The sequence below is a fragment of the Physella acuta genome, unplaced genomic scaffold (assembly GCF_028476545.2).
Source record: "Physella acuta isolate Inbredline_101_S28 unplaced genomic scaffold, ASM2847654v3 ptg000521l, whole genome shotgun sequence".
In the NCBI taxonomy this organism is placed as follows: domain Eukaryota; kingdom Metazoa; phylum Mollusca; class Gastropoda; family Physidae; genus Physella; species Physella acuta.
The window spans coordinates 1,010,540-1,029,909 of NW_026732040.1; the positions used below are offsets into that span (position 1 = coordinate 1,010,540).

The following is a 19,370-nucleotide window of genomic DNA, read 5'->3' on the forward strand; positions in this document are numbered from 1 at the left end:
GTAGGTCGGAGTCTACTCAGCTCTGTCTGTTGGGTACCTGAATTATGCTAGACAGCTTACTTACAAACCCTCTTCGCAACATTTGTTCAGTTTAAAAAAAAATATTTTTTTAAAAATTTCAAGACGCCTTTGCATTCAATCTAAACAAAATTTGTTGATTTGAGATCGTTAATATTTAAAGCAATGTTTCATTTGTTTGAAAATTTTGATCGCTAGAAAAAGTGTTACTCCGCCTCATGTAAATATGAAGAAAAACCATTAAGGGAGAAAACTTATGTCAGTTGTTTACCATAACTACTAAATAAGTAATTAATTAAATACTCTATACAAATATCTTTCTTAAGAAATAATATTTTGTCGTTTAAAATGTTGTTATTGATTTATGTTTAATCTTTAAACTTTTGCATACCTATTAAAAAATAAAGGTTACATTATATTGTAAGAAGCACTAACTTTATTTAAAAAGTTACACTATAACTATACAATTGCTCGTCACTTTCACATGTGTACACTGCAGATCAAGATTATTTCTGGCTCTCTTTTGAAAGGGAAAATTAAAAATATAAATTCCGTTTATTTATAGTTTTTTTTTATGTTTCTTATGTAATTAACCTGACTCTACCTGCTCTAAGACCTCAATGTAGTTGCTATCTTAAACTCTAATTGAATTGTCACTATCACAGATGAACACATTTCTACAGGCAACATGACCATGTTTGCTTATATAACATAGGGAGCAAACTGTCCACCTTCCATTGATCTGGGTAAGGAGGGTGTGTGTATCACCCTCTATGTCAACCATTGAGCTGGGTTAGGAGGGTGTGTGTATCACCCTCTATGTCAACCATTGAGTTGGGTGAGGAGAGTGTGTGTATCACCCTCTATGTCAACCATTGAGTTGGGTGAGGAGGGTGTGTGTATCACCCTCTTTGTCAACCATTGAGGAGGGTGTGTGTATCACCCTCTATGTCAACCATTGAGGAGGGTGTGTGTATCACCTTCTATGTCAACCATTGAGCTGGCTGAGGAGGGTGTGTGTATCACCCTCTATGTCAACCATTGAGGAGGGTGTGTGTATCACCTTCTATGTCAACCATTGAGCTGGGTGAGGAGGGTGTGTGTATCACCCTCTATGTCAACCATTGAGGAGGGTGTGTGTATCACCCTCTATGTCAACCATTGAGCTGGGTGAGGAGGGTGTGTGTATCACCCTCTATGTCAACCATCGAGTTGGGTGAGGAGGGTGTGTGTATCACCCTCTATGTCAACCATTGAGGAGGGTGTGTGTAGCACCCTCTATGTCAACCATTGCGTGCGGCGTAAAACGGGCAATGATAAAACGTCCCCGTCAAAACGAACCCGACAAATCGGCCTCGACCCCGTAAAAATGGCCAGCGACATATGGACCCTGTCATAAAGGATCCCAATAAACATGCTTCGGTCATTTAGGCTCACGACAAATAGGCTCCCGTTATATAGGCTCCCGACAAAAGGGCTCCAGTCAATAAGGCTCCTAACAAATAGGCTCCCGTCATTTTGGCTCCCGACATGCAGGCTCCCGTCATTAAGTTTTTTCCACAAAATGGCCCCCGTCATTACGACTCCCGACAAATAGGCTAGCGTCATTTTGGCTCACGACAAAAAGGCTCCAGACAAAAGGACCACTGACAATACCGTTTCTGTAAAGACTAATTCTCCCGGCAAAGTGGTCTCATTGAATATGACACCTGCCAGTGGTACCCCTTCATCAATCTTCTTTAGAGTTAGCTTATCCAACACTCTTAAGTAATACAGCATGTGAATCTCTTGTTCGGCAGGCCTTTTTTATATTAGTTTATCTATTATAAAATATAGCATGTTTTAATTTAAGGGTCATCTATCTATGACTTCCATAATTGAGTCGGTTATAGGCTGTTCCAACTCAGTGTGTGGAGAGAAGGGTCCACGCTGTACTTTCCTACCTCCAGTATACTTGTAGGTTATCAAAACAAAATGTCGTTATCCTGTAAACATCATGTATATCGTACATTTTCACTTCTGTGCTCGCTTTTATGCAACAGATCTTTACTGTTGTAAATTAAACATTATCAAAATTTTAGAATTGGTAGATTTTAGCTGTTAAGGGCTTGATTTGTTTGTGAATTGATGTTGGTTCATGAAAAACAATGTCATTATAGCATTAAAAAGAGGTTATAGTAGTAGTGGAGGTAGGACAAAATGGTTACGTTTATGCCAATAGTGGTCATGCTTTACATTTGTCTGGAGCTAATACGTCGGGAGTCATTTTGTCGGTAGCCAATATGTCGGGAGTGTAATGACCGCTCTCCGACAGCCGCGGAGGTAGCGGACACCCCGGGTTCGTTTGTGATGGTACTGACAGAAGTCACACTAATGGAATCCCAACAACTTGCCGTGAGCTCGTTAATGGTGTCTAGGGGTAAAACACGACAAATCGAAGAAACTCAACACGACTTAAACTATCAATACCCTTTTAATAAGTGTACAAGATTATGACACTAGGTTTGTACAAAATGTACAGACTTTAAGAGTACAATAAATAAACTCAAAACTTTAACTTACAGTTAAAGAAAAATCACAATATATCACAGCTGTGGCTTAGTATATTAAACACCATTAAAGAACATTATTTGACACAACTGAATGGCATTATAAATTACCACAAAAATCAAGAAGAGACATATTGCCTCTACTACAATAGAAATCCAAACAAGATCAAACAATCACTGATGTAACAAAGGGTGCAATAATACACCAGAACAAAATATCAGTAATACTACAACTTGTCACACAATACCTTACACGAAGGTGATAAAACATGTCACAAAACTACACATCAGAAAATGGCGCACCAACATACAGCAACATCTCCCCCTTATCCAAAGGTCAATCTGGCTGCCTTTAAACTTGAAATGCCCGAGATTAAATACAACTCAGGATCAGGGGAGATCACTCACAAGTCCTACGACTATTGGTTGAGGATCTGTTAAGGATCCTCACGGTCGCAAGATCATTGGTCGAGGGTCTGCTAGGGAGTAAACAATCCATTCACATGACGTAACGGAGTTCAGTTGACCGATGCGTACCGGTGAACTAACAATTCTCCCAAGGTCAAATACATAACTCAGGAGACTAAATATAAATAAAGCAAAAAAGACCTCAGTAGGTCACAGGAGCCCATTTGTCGGGAGCCCATTTGTTGTGAGCCCTTATGTCGGGAGCCAATATGTCGGGAGCCACTTTGTCGGGAGCCAGTATGTCCTGAGCCTATTTGTCGGGAGCCAATATGTCGAGAGTCCATTTGCCGGGAGCCTAAATATTGGGAGCTCATTTGTCGGGAGCCTATATGTCGCGAGTCAATCTAACGGGAGCCCATTTGACATGAGCCAATAAGTCGGGGCCCTTTTGACGGGGCTATTTTGACTGGGTCGTTTTGTCGGGGGTCGATTTGAAGGGGTCATATTAACGGGGCCGTTTTGACGGGGCCGATTTGTCCTGGGCCGTTTTGACAGGGCACCCAACCATTGAGCTGGGTAAGGAGGGTGTTTGTATCACCCTCTATGTCAACCATTGAGCTGGGTAAGGAGGGTGTGTGTATCACCCTCTATGTCAACCATTGAGGAGGGTGTGTGTATCACCCTCTATGTCAACCATTGAGCTGGGTGAGGAGGGTGTGTGTATCACCCTCTATGTCAACCATTGAGCTGGGTGAGGAGGGTGTGTGTATCACCCTCTATGTCAACCATTGAGTTAAGTGAGGAGGGTGTGTGTATCACCCTCTATGTCAACCACCAAGTTGTGTGGACGACAGGGCAACTACGTAATCTATACAGATGACTTGCCTATTGCCTAATGTTGATATACCTAATCTATACAGATAACTTGCCTATTGTCTAATGTTGTACTACATAATCTATACAGAAGCTTGCCTATTGTTTAGTGTTGTACTACCTAATCTATACAGATGACTTGCCTATTGCCTAATGTTGTACTACCTAATATATACAGATGACTTGCCTATTGCCTAATGTTGTACTACCTAATCTATACAGATGACTAAACGTGGAACCATTTGATTACGTTACCTGTCGTAAATAATACAATTTGAAAAACGAGGTAATTTATTAGGTTTAATACCTGTTTTATATAATGATTGTTACTGGTTATAACGACGCCATTGTTGTCCACTAATTGTTACACATTCCTCATCCTTTCTCACCTCTTGTTCAGTGGTTCTAACTACGTTTTCATCTAGACCAGCAGTAGGTTGTACCGTTTTAACTGAATAAATGCGCTCTATTAAACCATCAACAAGAGGGGAAACAATCCAACCTATGTGTAATCATACAACTTTCTAACTCTAACACAGTGGACACAGGCGACACTAGAACACAAACATATTAGTGGAAATAATATTTTCCGTAGGCCAACCAGAACAAGCCCTCGCCGTTTTAAAAATTAACTAAGGCGACAACTAGACATTGGTTTGTTGCATTGTCGTCCACACTAAATTAAATTGTTTATAGTTTTATTTTCCCTTTTTCAATTTTTTTTTTTATTTTATTTTTTTATTTTATTTTATTTTTTTTTATTTTTTTTTAATTTTTTTTTTTATGTGACTAAAAACAAAGGATTTTAATCAAGTTTCCAGATACAATGCATGATGAAAAAAATGTATGCTTCTTTCTTTCCATACAAGGAACGCATTCAATGCCACCAAATCTTGTCATATAAATAAACATTACAATGTATAAGTGAACTCCGAATAACAATGAGATACAAGTGTGTATAGATGAAAAAACCCATGTGTGCAAGTCAGTATAACTAGAGGTGCAATCAGACGCTCAGAATATTTAACTTCAACTAGATTACTAACAATTCCTTGGTCTCCAACTCTTCAGTTATGGTAGGAGTAATTTAGTTTTTTTTCCTAACAATTCACTAAAACGATACACCAATTAATTATTCGGCTATCACAGAGATTTATCTACACATTATCACATACTAACAGCTATCAAATTCAGGCAAATATCTCCACAGAGATTCACCTACATTTCTAAAAAACAAGTCTAGAACTTGAAGGAAACAAAATATGTAGTTTATAGTAAAGTTGAAAAATAAATGCAGAAGAGTAGATCTTTAAACAAATTGTATCTGCATGAAAAATTAAAAGCATGAGCTGTCTGTGTCAATAATTAAATAAACATTAAGAATTCTACCCTTTAAATAAAATATACAAATAAAGGTACAGAAGAATAAATTTACAGCTTAACATTCTCATGAAGTTGCACTTCTATCCTAAAGAGACTTTGTTGAATAGCGTCCATAGCTTTAGCACGGTTTTGTTTCAGCATGACATCCAACTCTTTGATCTTTTTAGTTGTTTCTACCTGAATCTTTGCCTCACTGTTACTTTTTTTGCCAAGGATCTCTTGTTCATACTGTTTGTAGTGATTCTCCTTCTCGTTTTTAAAGGCTAGGATTTCTGTGTCTGCTTCCTTTTTTGCAGTTTTGATTCTCTGAGCTTTTCGTTTTCTTGCTTCGACTACTCTTTCTGTTGCTTTTTTCTCTGCGATTAGAAGTTGCTGAATCCCTTCTGTTTTCTGGGCCATTTTGACTTTGTAATTAAGATAAAATTCTGAAAGAGTACCACTTACGACTTAGGGTTTTTATTATGTGGGTACTAAGTCTATTTTTTTTTACCAAAATTATTATTGCGTAAGATTTTCCACAACTGAACGATAGTAGAGTGCAAAATTTATTATGAGTATTTTTTTAAATATAATATAGTTTTTGTAATTAATAATGTAACATTTATTTTATCAAATATGTAAAACGTTAAGTAACTAACAGAAGTTTCATAAAGAATGTAAAAAAAAATAAAGATCTACTACACTAATTGTAAATGTATATTGGCTGTTGTATTAATTAGATATGCATACATTTCCCTGCAAGCCATTGTTATAAGTTGCTTCCCATATTAGATTTTTAAAATTAAAATATTCACTTAGGGGAAGTAATGCATTTTGTCCAAGCCAAGTTAACTTGTACTTGCCGCTGCTTTAAAAAAAAAGAAAAAAAAGAAAGATGAACATTTTCTAAACAGATTAAACCTTGTCTTTAATATTCATTATTTCAACTGAGCAAATGATATTTAGACAGAATGCTTAGACGCTTTGTAAGTAAGCAATCAGTTTTTTTTAAACCGATTGGAGTTAGGTGGACGAAATATTTGCGTGTAAGTATTAAATCATATACATGTTTCTATCAAGTTTTGGGGGATTTTCGGTAACTGGAAGTGGTGTAAGTTACCGGTTAACCGTCCACTGATGTCACGTGATGGGGTCCACCTTGTGAGGCTAAAGATCTGTACTGTATCGTAATACAAAAACTCTAGACGATAGTCATAATATCTATAGAGTCGATTGGCCCGTTGTTTAAACCACTGTACATACGTCTGGCCTTTCGCTCAATAAGTTTAAAAAAAACGGTAAACAATAACGGCCTCGTTTTAAACAGCTGCATCCATTTGATATTTATAAAATATCACAATGTTGATGTACTTACAGGTAAAAAGACGTGCGGTTTTCTAAAGTGTACGATACCTTTTAAACTGCTTAAGGGTCAATATTTCAGTAAAGAAGGTTTCAGTACTGTCGTGAAAGGGTTTCGCTGAAGGGACAGAATGAGTTCAAGTCCGTGTTCTTTGAATTGACCCCTAGTCAACCGCCCTTCACTATGTAGTTTATCATATTGCAGGTTAACATGTGCATTCTGCCCGTGTCTTCGCGTTGTACTCGAGTACTTAGTTGATTTTAATATATTCCAGGTATTGAAGTAGCATAAGAACATCCCGCGATTAGAATACAGTATTATTTAATACGGTGTAGATACATATTTTATCTACAGTCGATGTCGACTTCTATGAGTGAGAAAAACTAAGACAACTATAATTTCTTTATCAAGTTATTCATTGTAACAATTATAAGATCGTTATAAACTATCACAATTATAACGTCGTTATAAACTTCCGTTTATGTGTTTTAAAACGACACAGACGAATAACGTTAGGTTTGGGAGTGTCGGTGTACTGCCCGCTTAAGACTATGGAGAAGTATTTGGTTTTCTGTTCAGTTAGTCGAAATTTATTCGACTTCAAATATATTGTCCCCTTTTTTTAACTATACGAGTCTCAGTGTACCCCACTGACAGTGGTGTGTGTAGGATTTTTTAAAAATAATAGTTAACCGGTTATCTCTAAATATTCTGTAGTCGAGAAACACATAAACTCTACTTCATCTTCACGATGTACTTTCTTGTCTAAAAGGCGAACGTAATTACGAGTATGTTTTTTTTTTCTTTTTTAATATTGGTGGTGGCCCAAGAGTAGTGGATTGCCTCCTCTGGTATTAAAAAAAAATAAATATTCTTACATTTCAGGGGAGACTACTTACTTAAAACTGCTATATAACCTTCTAAAAAATATATTTTTGTAGATAATTTAAACTATATGTTAGTTTTAATTAAAAATAAAAATTAATTTGTTTTTAAAAATAAATAAGGAGAACATCTACATAACTATGTTTTAAATGTATAGAAATATTTTTAACCAGGGTTTTATAATGAACAGAGACACATGATTTTTATTTTTTCATAAATTGTTTTATTTTAGAGTCTGTTGCACTCTTAATTAAACTGAAAAACTTTAACACATGTAATTTTGGCTCCCATTCTAATGGGACAACTCCTCCATTAATGGTAATCTATCGTTTTAGGTCAGGGGTCGGCAACCTTTTGAAGCTGAAGAGCCAAAAGTTACAATTTTCAAAATTTCCCTGGTTTTAAAGAGCCACTGACATTTTTTAATTTAAAATATTTTATTTTTTTATTAAGATTATTAGTATTTGTTCAAGGAGCTGGAGAGCCGCATCTTGATATCAAAAGAGCCGCATGCGGCTCGCGAGCCGCAGGTTGCCGACCCCTGTTTTAGGTACGTAAAATCGCCCGCGTCTAGTATTGAGAAAAACATGTGACTCCTTAAATTTTAATAATTATTTCATATTTTGATTCAATATTTGAAAAATGCAAAAATGTTTGCTTGTTTAATTTATGTGCCTGTTTTTAAACAATTAAATTAAAACTTTTCAGTAATAAATGAAGACTAGCGATGTTTCCAACAGATGCAACCATGTTTATTTACCACGAGCCGACCCGCGGCGTATCATACGCCGCTATTTAGTTGTTTTATTTTCTTTTTTTCAGTAATTCATAATTTGTGAATTCGACAGTACCAATGCTGCCACTGAAAATATTTGCTTTAAAACACTAAAACACTAAAACCCTCATTTCCCCCAACCCCTACCCCCCCCCCCCCCCCCCACCCACGTGAAAGCAGCCTCCACTTAGTTACTTCCCCTAAGTATAAAATAGTTTTAAACTAAATTATCTGCCCCTAATAGCGGTCACTAAACCCAGCTCTACGATGTAAACATTTAGCGTGAACTACAGCTCACCAGACCAAGTGGGGGTAGGGGTGGTTGCGATATGCCTAGAGAGGAAATGAGCGAACTTCTAGGCGCGCTTACAGATTGTTTTCTAACGTCTCCCAAAAGAGAATTATATATATAGATAGCAGCCATCTTGTTAAAGTTTTTTTTTTTTTTTGTAAACTTATAGTGCGAGATTCAGGGGAAGCCACACTATTTTACAAATGGCTGCTTTGTATATAGCTAATCTTGCTCGCAGACACTGCTTTTTAAAGTTATTTTCTGGACTATGTTGATATATTTAGCCATTGATTTAGGTTTATTATTCATTTATCTGTAATATTTGACACAACTATATCACAATATACTTCTATTAAATCCTTGACAATGAGGTAACTGCATCGTTTTTTCTTACTTAAAGAGCATTTAACATTAAAAAAAAAAATAAGTAAATGGTTATTCTGAGTGAAAACGATATATAAGATAAAAGTTGAAAAATTCGATATTACTGTATGACATCGTGATTTATATATAGATTTTATTTTTGTTTTTACTTGTTTTCAATATTTGTTTTCTTTTGAAAGTTTTCTGAATTAATTCGCTTGAACTTTATAAAATTGTGTATACAAAATAAGTAAAGCATTATGTTAGTCAAAAAAAAAAGTGCTAACACATTAGATATAATACTCTTTATCGGGCAGCAGTAGTAAATTTATTTTAAAAGTAATTTCGCTAGTTTTTAAAGCACATATCGTACTTGAAAACATGTTGTTTATTATCGTAGTAATTATTCTGCGAAAACACGACAGTAGCGTATTGTCGTTTAGGGAAAGCTTTAGGTGTACACGAATACAATCATGGTTTCTAGAGACACAAGCCATCGGTACCCGTTACACGTCAATTATAGGCCTATATATTTTTTATGTTATACTTGTTTGAGAAAAAATATTTTAAAAATATTTATTTGTAAAAATTTATTGTACTAAATCAGTGGTTCCCAAACTTTATTGAGTGGCGAATCTCTTTTATAATAAAATGTTTCCATTGATCAATTTAGTAATAATAACAATTGAATATTCAATGGTCATCCAAAAGAAAGCTTCCCTGAAAATTTCAGCGCGCTAGCTAACTGGGAAGTGCCAGAAATTTCGATCGCAAGATTTGATTGGAAAGACAAACACACAAACAGAGAAAGCAAGTTAAAGAAAACGTGGGAAAAAGTAAGTAACCTGCGACCCTATAGAATTAACAAGTGCAAATTATTGAGGAAATTGATCAGCACTAAAATACGATTTTCTAGTAGACTTTCTATATTATTTATTCTTGATAACTGTTTTAATGCGATGGGTGAAATTGAATGCTATTCACTAGCCTAAACATTCGAGGTTGAGGTTTTGTTAACGCCAACCTCATGTCATTCTCAGCATTTAATTTATTTCTTTGTTTTGTTTTTAATTGGAGAAGACACATAAAGGATCTAAAACTCAAAAGGTAATCGATTTCACGTTTGGGTATGAACGGTGGATACTACACCAACATTGTTTGAGCAGTTTTTCATTTAACACGATACGTGACGCGTAATCGTTCCGCAAATTTAAAAATTCATCTTGTAATTCATCGGGAATGCTGGAAACATCGTTGGAAGCAGAGAAAGGGTAACGTGTCATGCATATTCTTCTTCGTTCTGCTCAGGGAAAATAACGCCACATTTCGTTTTCCAGGGATTCAAGATGCCCAGAATAATCTCTCAAATTTTATTTATCTCACAATCAGATTCATCTACCACACTTCAGAGTTTCTCAAACATGGCAATATTTCCAACCTTCACCAATGTTGCAGCTTTGATAAAGATGCCAAGCGATTATCATAAAAAGAGATAACATTCGTTCACTTTACCTGAAGCTTCAGGTTAAGTTTATGTTGATGTTCGTATATATCTTCTAGTTATTATACTCTCTCCAACCACTCTTTTTGTCGTTAAAGTTTATCAAAAGGTGTTGTTTCCCTTGCACTCCCAAGAACTACTTGATTTCATCTTTAAATAAAAAAAAAAAAACACGATTCACATTTCCAATTGACAGCCATCGTACTACAGCAAAGAACCTCGTAATCTTTATTCATGTCTTGGCACAGTTCTTGAAACAGACGGTGTTTAGGGCTCCAGATGTAATATAATTTACGACGTTTATTAGCAATGGAGTCGGAAGAGTCTTGCTGACGAGGCCATAGCCTACCGGTGAATCATGCAGTGGATTCCCCTTCATTAGGGAGCTAAATCCTTTCCTTTTTTTTGAAAGCCTAATCATGACCCAAACATGACGCACCATCCGTAAAAACCCCACAGCCGTTTTCCCATTTTAATCATTAAAAAAACTATTAATTTTCTCCACGATATCTTAACAAAATATCAACTCTTCTTTGCTATCATTCTAATGAATATATTTCACAAAGACAAACAACTGGTAACACGAACTCACGTCTGTTGATTCACCAACTTTAAAAATCAATCAATGGTGAAAGTTTGATTTCATTCAAAAATAGTTTTTTTACGGACATGTCTGCTATATGCCGCTGAATAGTATTATTAGACAGAGATATGTGTTGCATCTATACTGCACTATAATCCCCTACGAATTAATTTCACCAATATTCAATATGCAGGGTTCGATGAGATTTTCTCCTATTGTGTGAGGATTTTTTTTTTTTGCTTGGCAATTTCTAATGCGACATAATATGATGCTTGCACTAATGCTGTGTGAAAACTTCCTGTTCGATCAAGTCCCTGACGTTTGCAACTAGCTTCATGCCGACGAAAGAACTCCATATCTTTTTTGGTGTGTTCCGAATGACTCGTCTCAAAATGCCGTTTTAGCTTTGAAAGCTTCATAGACTCATTACTAAGAACTAGTTTGCACAGTACGCATTATTTATTGTTTATTCCATTTCCATTGTAATGTTATTAAAGCTGAATTGCAGATATTCTTCTAAATATGTGTGCTTTTTTTTTTTTATTTGCTATGTATTAGTTTACCAGTTGGTGACCCACCAGAAAGTCCTGTGCGACCCCCAGTTTGGGAACCCTTGTGCTACATGGTAACTGAAAGATGCTCGACACTTAGGATCCCAACTAAATACTTACTTTACATAACATTTGATACCCAAACATTACATTTGATTGTGTCCCTTTTGCGAGGGATCCAGAAATATAGATAATAGCATATGCATATGGCACAATATAGTTAAGCAAATTTTAACGGTACTTAAATAACAATATTTTAAATGAAGCTACTGTGTCTTACTTCTAAGAAAAAAATATGATACAAGTTGTAATTTCTCTTTACCTATAACTAGTACACAACTGTTTGTCTTGTAAACTATTTCGTACATTTTATTTAAGTAAAACAGTAATAGAGATGAGTATTTTGTAATGAGTTGTTCAAATCGTTTTTATTTTAGTTATGTTATTTAGTTACTTCCCTTGCATTTAAAAATTGTGGCACTTTTGTAATGGATACAGAATGAATATTAAATAATGCATCGTTTTTTTTGCATAAATAGCTTTTTTTCATAAAAAAACATTAAAAAGGCAAAGGTTGAAAAATCGATATTACTGTAAGATATTTTATTTATATAAAATTATATAATTAAAGTTGTTAACCATAAAAAAACCCACACAGTATTAAATTACTACTTTTTAAATAATGTTTATACTGTTTTAATTAGCTTTAGTAAAATAATGGAAACTTAATGATGTTGACTCCCAAATAAATATAAAATGTAACTACTAAACTGCATTAGCCATAATTTAAATTCACTGTGTCCCTTTTTAAGATATACAGAATTAGTTTAACAACATAGAAATATGATTGTGGTTAAGAATATATTAACAATACTTAATTAAATAATGATTAATAAAATAAAGTAAATGAGTCTATTTTCTACAAGTTGTATTTTCTTTAAATTAAAAACTAGTTTACATTTTTATAATTAGTTTACAGTTTAGTACGTTTAATAAGAAAAACTTTAATAACTATGTGTATTTTGAGAATTGCTTTGTTATGATTATCATGATCACAAAATGGTTGAAAGCATTTTGTAAATAATGCCAATCCATGTGCATATATATATATATATATATATATATATATATATATATATATATATATATATATATATATATATATATATATATATATATATATATATATATATATATATATATATAATTACAAATAGCCTTTGGCTAATGAAGGCCACTTTGCTTTCCTGACACAAAACCTTTGTGATGTTAACTAACACATTTTTCTTTCATCCTCAAATTAACTTCTTCAATCTTGCCGTCAAAGGGAAACAAAATTGGATTTACCACGAAAGTCAAGAAGTATTGTTTATCTCCCCTTACTTATGAAAGCAATCTCCCAAAGCATTATCGAAAGTATATTGTATTAAGCGTCACCCCATCTAACCACATATTTATTGTATTAATTGCTTTAATTACTCGCCCATGCAGATACTTTTAGTTTTGGTTTTACGCTTCAACAACTAAATATAATGAAAAGTTTAAAAATGTTAAACGAAAGATGTGGAAGTACAATGATCTGAATGGGAAAAAAAGGATCAGTTGTCTTCGTGTTTTACCTAAAATTTTATTTTATTAGTCAGCCCCCACATATCATGTACCCCTTTCGAATACAGGCAAAAGCATATCCCTAACATATTAACCAGATTGAGCAATTTTGCACATTGTAATGGCCCCGCTGCACCGTCCCCCTCCCTCTCCCAAATTTTGCCAAAATTTCAAAGTTGAGGTCAAACGATCAATAATATTGACTCTAAACATATATATATATAAATAATAATGAAAATAGTTGTCACTTAATGTTTATTAAGCAACTTCCTGAAAATGCATGATTTCATTTCAAATCTATTAAAAAAAAAAAAAAAAAAAAAAAAAAAAAAAATGGTATAATAATTAACAAAATCTAGACTATTTATCGAACCATACCCGTTATATACAGATGTATAGAGAAGACATTTCCATCCTTATCATAACCAACGAAATATAATACAACTTACGGACATGTTGTTAATCGACAATTTTCCCGATATAATGTATGGGAAAGAATAATTTCAACACTCGGCTCGCCATAGCTGAATCACTCTCCCTAACAAACTGTGTGTTTTCAATAAGGCCTTAATAGTTATTTTTACCACGCTGTGAAATCAAGATATTATGTTGACAATATCCTGGCCACTTGACATGCCTGACTCGACAAGATGGCCCAAACACATTGGGCCACAACATGGGAGGCCATAAGCAGTATAGCTCTCAACCTATGGGCCACGATGAGGTGGCTTCTGACAAAGGTTTATGGAGGTTGTTGTAGTTTTGGTTGCACGAGAAAGGAGGCTCCTAAATGTATTTCTTTATCAGTTCATTGTCCCATATATAGATACGATGCAACATTTTACTGTTGGCTTTGTCAACTACTCGCTCTAGTAACAGGGGTAAACATTACTTATACATTGAAACTTAAATAAAATCAGAGTGTCTGATTTCAGAGTAATCCTAATATATAAAAGGCCATGTGCGCTCTTCTCTCTCTCTCTCTCTGTCTGTCCGCAAAATATTTTCGCCGGACATCACATCAGAATCTACAGCGATATATCGAGAACTTTTTACGGACTTTTATTGAAAATAATATGTTAGATGTTTTAAATGTATAACCACAATTTTATTCAAAGAAGAAAATAAAAAATAAAGGCGTATTCGAATGTAGAGAAACAGTATTATTTATGCAACCGGAAAAGTATTTAAACCTGGGACAAGAACGCATTTAACAATGACGTCGCTTATTGTTTACACTAAAAAAAAAGAAACTGATGACGTCTTCTTCCGAGTTTAGAATAAAAAGAAATGAACTATTTCAATTTCATTCAAATATGATTTAGAGCTATGTACGCTATGAAATGTATACAATACGATTTTCTCGGCATAACTTAAAAAAATTATTTTATCTATTTGGATTCTAGATCTAGAGATTCTAGATCTAGATATTGATCTAGATCTAGATATTCTAGATCATCTAGATCTAGAGATTCTAGATCATATAGATCTAGAGATTCTAGATCTAGATCTAGATGATCTATAAAGCTACGTTGTCGGGTGCCCGACAGGGCACTTCCCGGAGCCGCAGGCGCTTCAAATTTGGCAGGATCTTGCCTTGGGGCGACAGAACACGGGGGCCGGTTGGCCGAAAAGTCTACGATGAGGGGGTCAAAACTGACCTCGACTGACCGGCGCCTTATATGGGCGAATTAATTAACCATTCAAATTCTCAATGTTTTCGAAAGCCTAAGCGAAGCTGGGCAGCATGCGTAGTATTGTAATAATTGACGCTTTCTACTATCACACATAATGTATTCATATCATGAGATAAGATAACATATTATTAACATCAATTCTCACACATTTCAACTATTCAACTTAAATACAATGACATACAATAGTGGCATTTGACTTCTACAAACTAGCCAACAGTATTCACACTATTGTATTATGGACGAACTTTTGGCATAAACATTCGGATTTAGCGAGCTATCCAACATACACACACATAAACAGAAAGACAGAAGTGGCTTCATACACTTGCACATAATATTTTATGTTGTTGTCCCATTTTTTTTATACTTTTATTTGCAATAAAACAAACTACAACGCATTCAACAGTAACAAGAGTTATTGACAATAATTTGCATCATGTCCAATATGTGATGGTTGATATATAAAAGAGCTAGGGGGGGGGGGGGGGGGGATAATTGTAGGAGTTAAGTAAAAAAAAATAGTACAGATTACAAAGGGTCTGAGGTAACTTTAAATTTGAAAAAAAAAGGAAGATGACTCTTCCCGTATCGTATAATAAAATATTAGGACCACCATGCTTAGTGGCTTACATTTTAGATGCCTAGAATGCGTGAAGGGTGGTGACAGTAGCGTAGCGAGGGGGGGGGGGGGGGTGGGGGGACATATGTCCCCGGGCGCCGACCTTAGGGGCGCCAAAATGGGTTGGAAAAATAAATTGAAAGGTTGAGGGGGGGGGGTGCAAATAGAAAAGTGGGTGGTGAGTATATAAACAAATGACAAAAAGGGAGGTGACTCTTCCGGTATCATATAATAAAATATTAGGAACACTAGGCTTAGTGGTTTACATCTTAGATGCCTAGAGTTCGTAAAGGGTGTTGTGTATATAATTAAATGATGTGTACCAGAACATTAGCAACCATCCTGATGGCACACCGCCTTGAAGTGGTGGGATGGCTTGTGTGCCCCAGCGACCCCCAGAGCTATGCCGGCGGGAGCCTAGTGCTCCTGGCAGGTCTAACCAAGTCGGACAGATCTGCGTGGGTAGGGGCCAGACCAAACGTTGTGCCCTGGTCCTCCAGGTTGGGGGTCTTAGATGAAATGTGTTTTTATAGTAATCGAGATATGAATAACTGTAAGCTGAGAGTATCAGGTAGATCGGATAGTTGAATCGTGTTTTGAGTAATCGTGAGTTTAGTAATCGTCTTTTGTAAATATCGAGTAGTCAAGTTCATCGTTGAGAAAAAAATTTCGAAATTATTGTTTGCAGTTCGAGAAAAGAAGGAAGGGTACATATAGGTAACATAGTGTTGTCGCTAGAGTAGTGGACTAAACATAACATATTACCTCACATAAGTTTATCTTTTAGATGTGTACATTATAGGAGACATTTTACTATGGAAAATAATACATTTAAATGAAAACGAAATGAAATATAATGTGTATATAACTTTTTTGTTTTTGTTTATTAAGCAGTGTTGTTTTGAATAATAGTTAGTTCAGTGATATATAAAAGATATATAAAACATAAGAGCCGTAATAGCAAATATAATATTATTTTATTAAGTCCAAATATACGCATACAACTTTGTTATTGTTTATTGTGATATCAACTTCATCTATTCCGTAGATTTGAATGTTACCTGTACCTGTGATTGATTAAATTAGAGTGGTTTTAACCTGGGTATATAAGGGAATAGGAGATAAATGATAGCCATGTCTGACGGTTCTTTTACATTACAGACAACATATCACATAATACTTTTTGCAAGTGTTTGAATTTCATTGGAAATAAAGTTGTATTTTATTTATTTTATTTTTGTTAACGTTAAATATATGTATTGTATTTTTACTGTAAAAGCTGAATATGTATGCTGCATATATGAACGACAGTGACCCATTAGGTTCAGTATAATAATGGTATCTTAATGACTCATTATACCTCGGCGCCCAACTAAAACTATATACCTACTTAGAATAAAGTAAACTAACTATAATTTTAATTTGATTTATGTCCCTAATGCAAGGGATCCAGAAATACTCCGTAAATGAATAATTGTCTGTATGCTAATGCGTACTTTAACAATACTAAAAGAATGATTATTATAATAAAGTTAATGTTTCTAGTCTCTAAGTGAAAATAAGATGCAATATTTATTTTAAATACATCTAGTGTTAGTAGACATGTTATATTACATAGCAGTCGTATAAGCATTTGTAAAAAGTCGCACAAAAAATTAATGTGTATTTTGGTTTTCTGATTTTGGATTTGTAATTGTTTAATATATTTGATTTGGTTATTTCCCTTACAATTAAACTTTTTTTTTTCTAACAACAGGAAAGTGATAATATATTCGGTATTAACCCGAGCCTTTCTTAAATTAAACGCATCATAGTATGTCGAATTACAATAAGACTTTCTTTCCGGGGTGGGGGCGAACACTGTTAAACGTATATACTTTTTATATACATTATCTTTCGTTCGGGAGCTGTAGATGTTTTTCGGCCCGGGGAAGGGGGGGGGGGTGGGGGGAAGGGGGTGGGGAGATCCTCCCCGAAGATATGCCTGAAAGGAGCTACGTGTGTATCGCCTTTGACAATTCATCGAATATGAGGCTAACGGTGATGTGTTAGTTGTTACGTTGAGAGTTTGACATTAGAAGTTATAGAAATATGAAAAGGCTTTGTTATGATTATCATGATAAAAAAAAAAATTGGAGTGATCTCCCCTAAACTTTATCGAGTAGTCTTATATAACAATATGGGGGATGGCAACGCGGGATATAGACATGATTTTTAATTACTTATACTTTTTAAAAATAGAATAGAATCTCGTAGAAAAAAGAATTGCGGACCAAGCGAACGCCAAACAAAATGTGTATAAAAGTTTAGAATATTGTTAGTAGGCCCTACTTTATAAATCCACATGCGTTTTTTTTGATAAATCGAAAAATAGCGTAAATTACTTCTTCCGGTCAACGGAAATTACTCAAAATTTGACAGAAGGCAGTAATTACATCTTTTACTTGCATGTGAAATTTCATTTATCAATCTGAGATAGTAACTAGTTATAGGCAAGTCACGAGATTTTTGGTTGTGCTTCTTCCAGACCTTTTTTTCTCCGGGGGGGGGGGGGGCACTTGAAATTTTCGGGGGGGTGCGGTAGACTTTCTTCGGGGGGGGGGGGGCGGACACTGTTAAAAGTATATATTTTCTATATAAATTATATACATTTCATTTCGTTCGGGGGGGGGGCGGGTAGAAGCCCCGCCCCCCCCCCCCCCCCCCCCCCCCCCCCCCCGAAAAGATGCCTGGAAGAAACTCTGATGTTTGGTGTCGCTATATTATCACAAGGATGACCATCTCTTAACACCCCCATTGAGGTAGTGTTACATTTGTGTCATACTCTTGTTTTTAATTGTAATTGTTTGTAAACAGCATCTAACGTTCATTTGTTATTTACATTTTTTGCAATCAAAATTACTTTACCTAAAAATAATATGTACTTTTTAAAGTCATTCTTGAAGAATGAGAAAACAATTGAATCATATAACAAACTACTTTTAAAATTTTAAATATGTTTGCACCAAATTCTACTCTGTACCTGCCTCTATGATTATTTATGAATATAACAATTATTCAATGTATATAGTGTATCATAAATTACACGACAAACAGCTATTATTCTAGCTTTATGGGAAACCCGTTGGATTGTGTTATTTTACCTAGCGCTTTTTCAACGGCGTCAAAAAAAAAAATTGCCCCGTGTTATTAGTGCGTTCTGTGACTAGAATTTCACATGGACGACTCATCATATGGACTAATTACTACATCTATAAAACCAACATTTTGCGACCAGTGAGCCAGATACTATCAAAAATATTCCCAAAAATGTAAACAATGTAAGCCTGTAGACTAGCGTACAAACTAGTAGTGGTAAAAATAAAAAAAAATAAAAAAGCCGCTTTAAAAAATGTAGCCCCCAGTGAGGATTGAACTCACGACCCCTGGGTTTACAAGACCAGTGCTCTAGCCACTGAGCTATGGAGGCTTATAATGATATTTGTTTTTCTAAATATCTTATATTTAAATATTAAATACTCTTTCCTTCTGTTCGAGATCGATCACAACCAAACTGCTCGGCGAGGGAAAATGTTGAAATAGCAAAGGCAGTGGGGGGGGGGGGGGAGGTAGATGTGTGGTGCAATGCACGAAGAGATTTAACGCTAGCGCTAAAAAAAAAGTACACAGGTTTATAAAAAAAAAAAAAAAACATGCAAGCCAACACATTCGTACGAATAGTTTAGCATTCTAGATATTATATTGTCCTAGCGTACCCGTCCCGGCTGCTGCGATCAAGTCCAACACAATGTAAAAAACTATCCGGCAACATACTCTGAAAAAAAATGCTTTATCGCGGAAATCTCCCAAATAGTAATGGTCAACGACTTCCCAAAGTTTCATGGCGATTGGATGAAAGGTGTAGTTTAAACAGATTTTTTTTT

The 19,370-nt window shown here is 35.1% G+C and overlaps 1 protein-coding gene and 1 non-coding gene across 2 annotated transcripts; both read right to left on the reverse strand.

The window, feature by feature from the left end:
* Window positions 1–4,795: 4,795 nt before the first annotated feature.
* Window positions 4,796–5,686, reverse strand: LOC131945054 (V-type proton ATPase subunit G-like). The gene has a single exon (XM_059306041.1). It carries the CDS (start codon window positions 5,628–5,630, stop codon window positions 5,280–5,282), a length of 351 nt encoding a protein of 116 aa, XP_059162024.1. The 5' UTR covers window positions 5,631–5,686; the 3' UTR covers window positions 4,796–5,279.
* A 13,156-nt stretch (window positions 5,687–18,842) lies between these two features.
* Window positions 18,843–18,916, reverse strand: Trnat-ugu (transfer RNA threonine (anticodon UGU)). The gene has a single exon. It is a non-coding gene; the product is annotated as a tRNA-Thr (tRNA).
* Window positions 18,917–19,370: the final 454 nt, after the last annotated feature.

Excerpts from the sequence above, each read along its gene's own strand:
- LOC131945054 (XM_059306041.1), bottom strand. The coding sequence starts at position 5,630 with ATGGCCCAGAAAACAGAAGGGATTCAGCAACTTCTAATCGCAGAGAAA.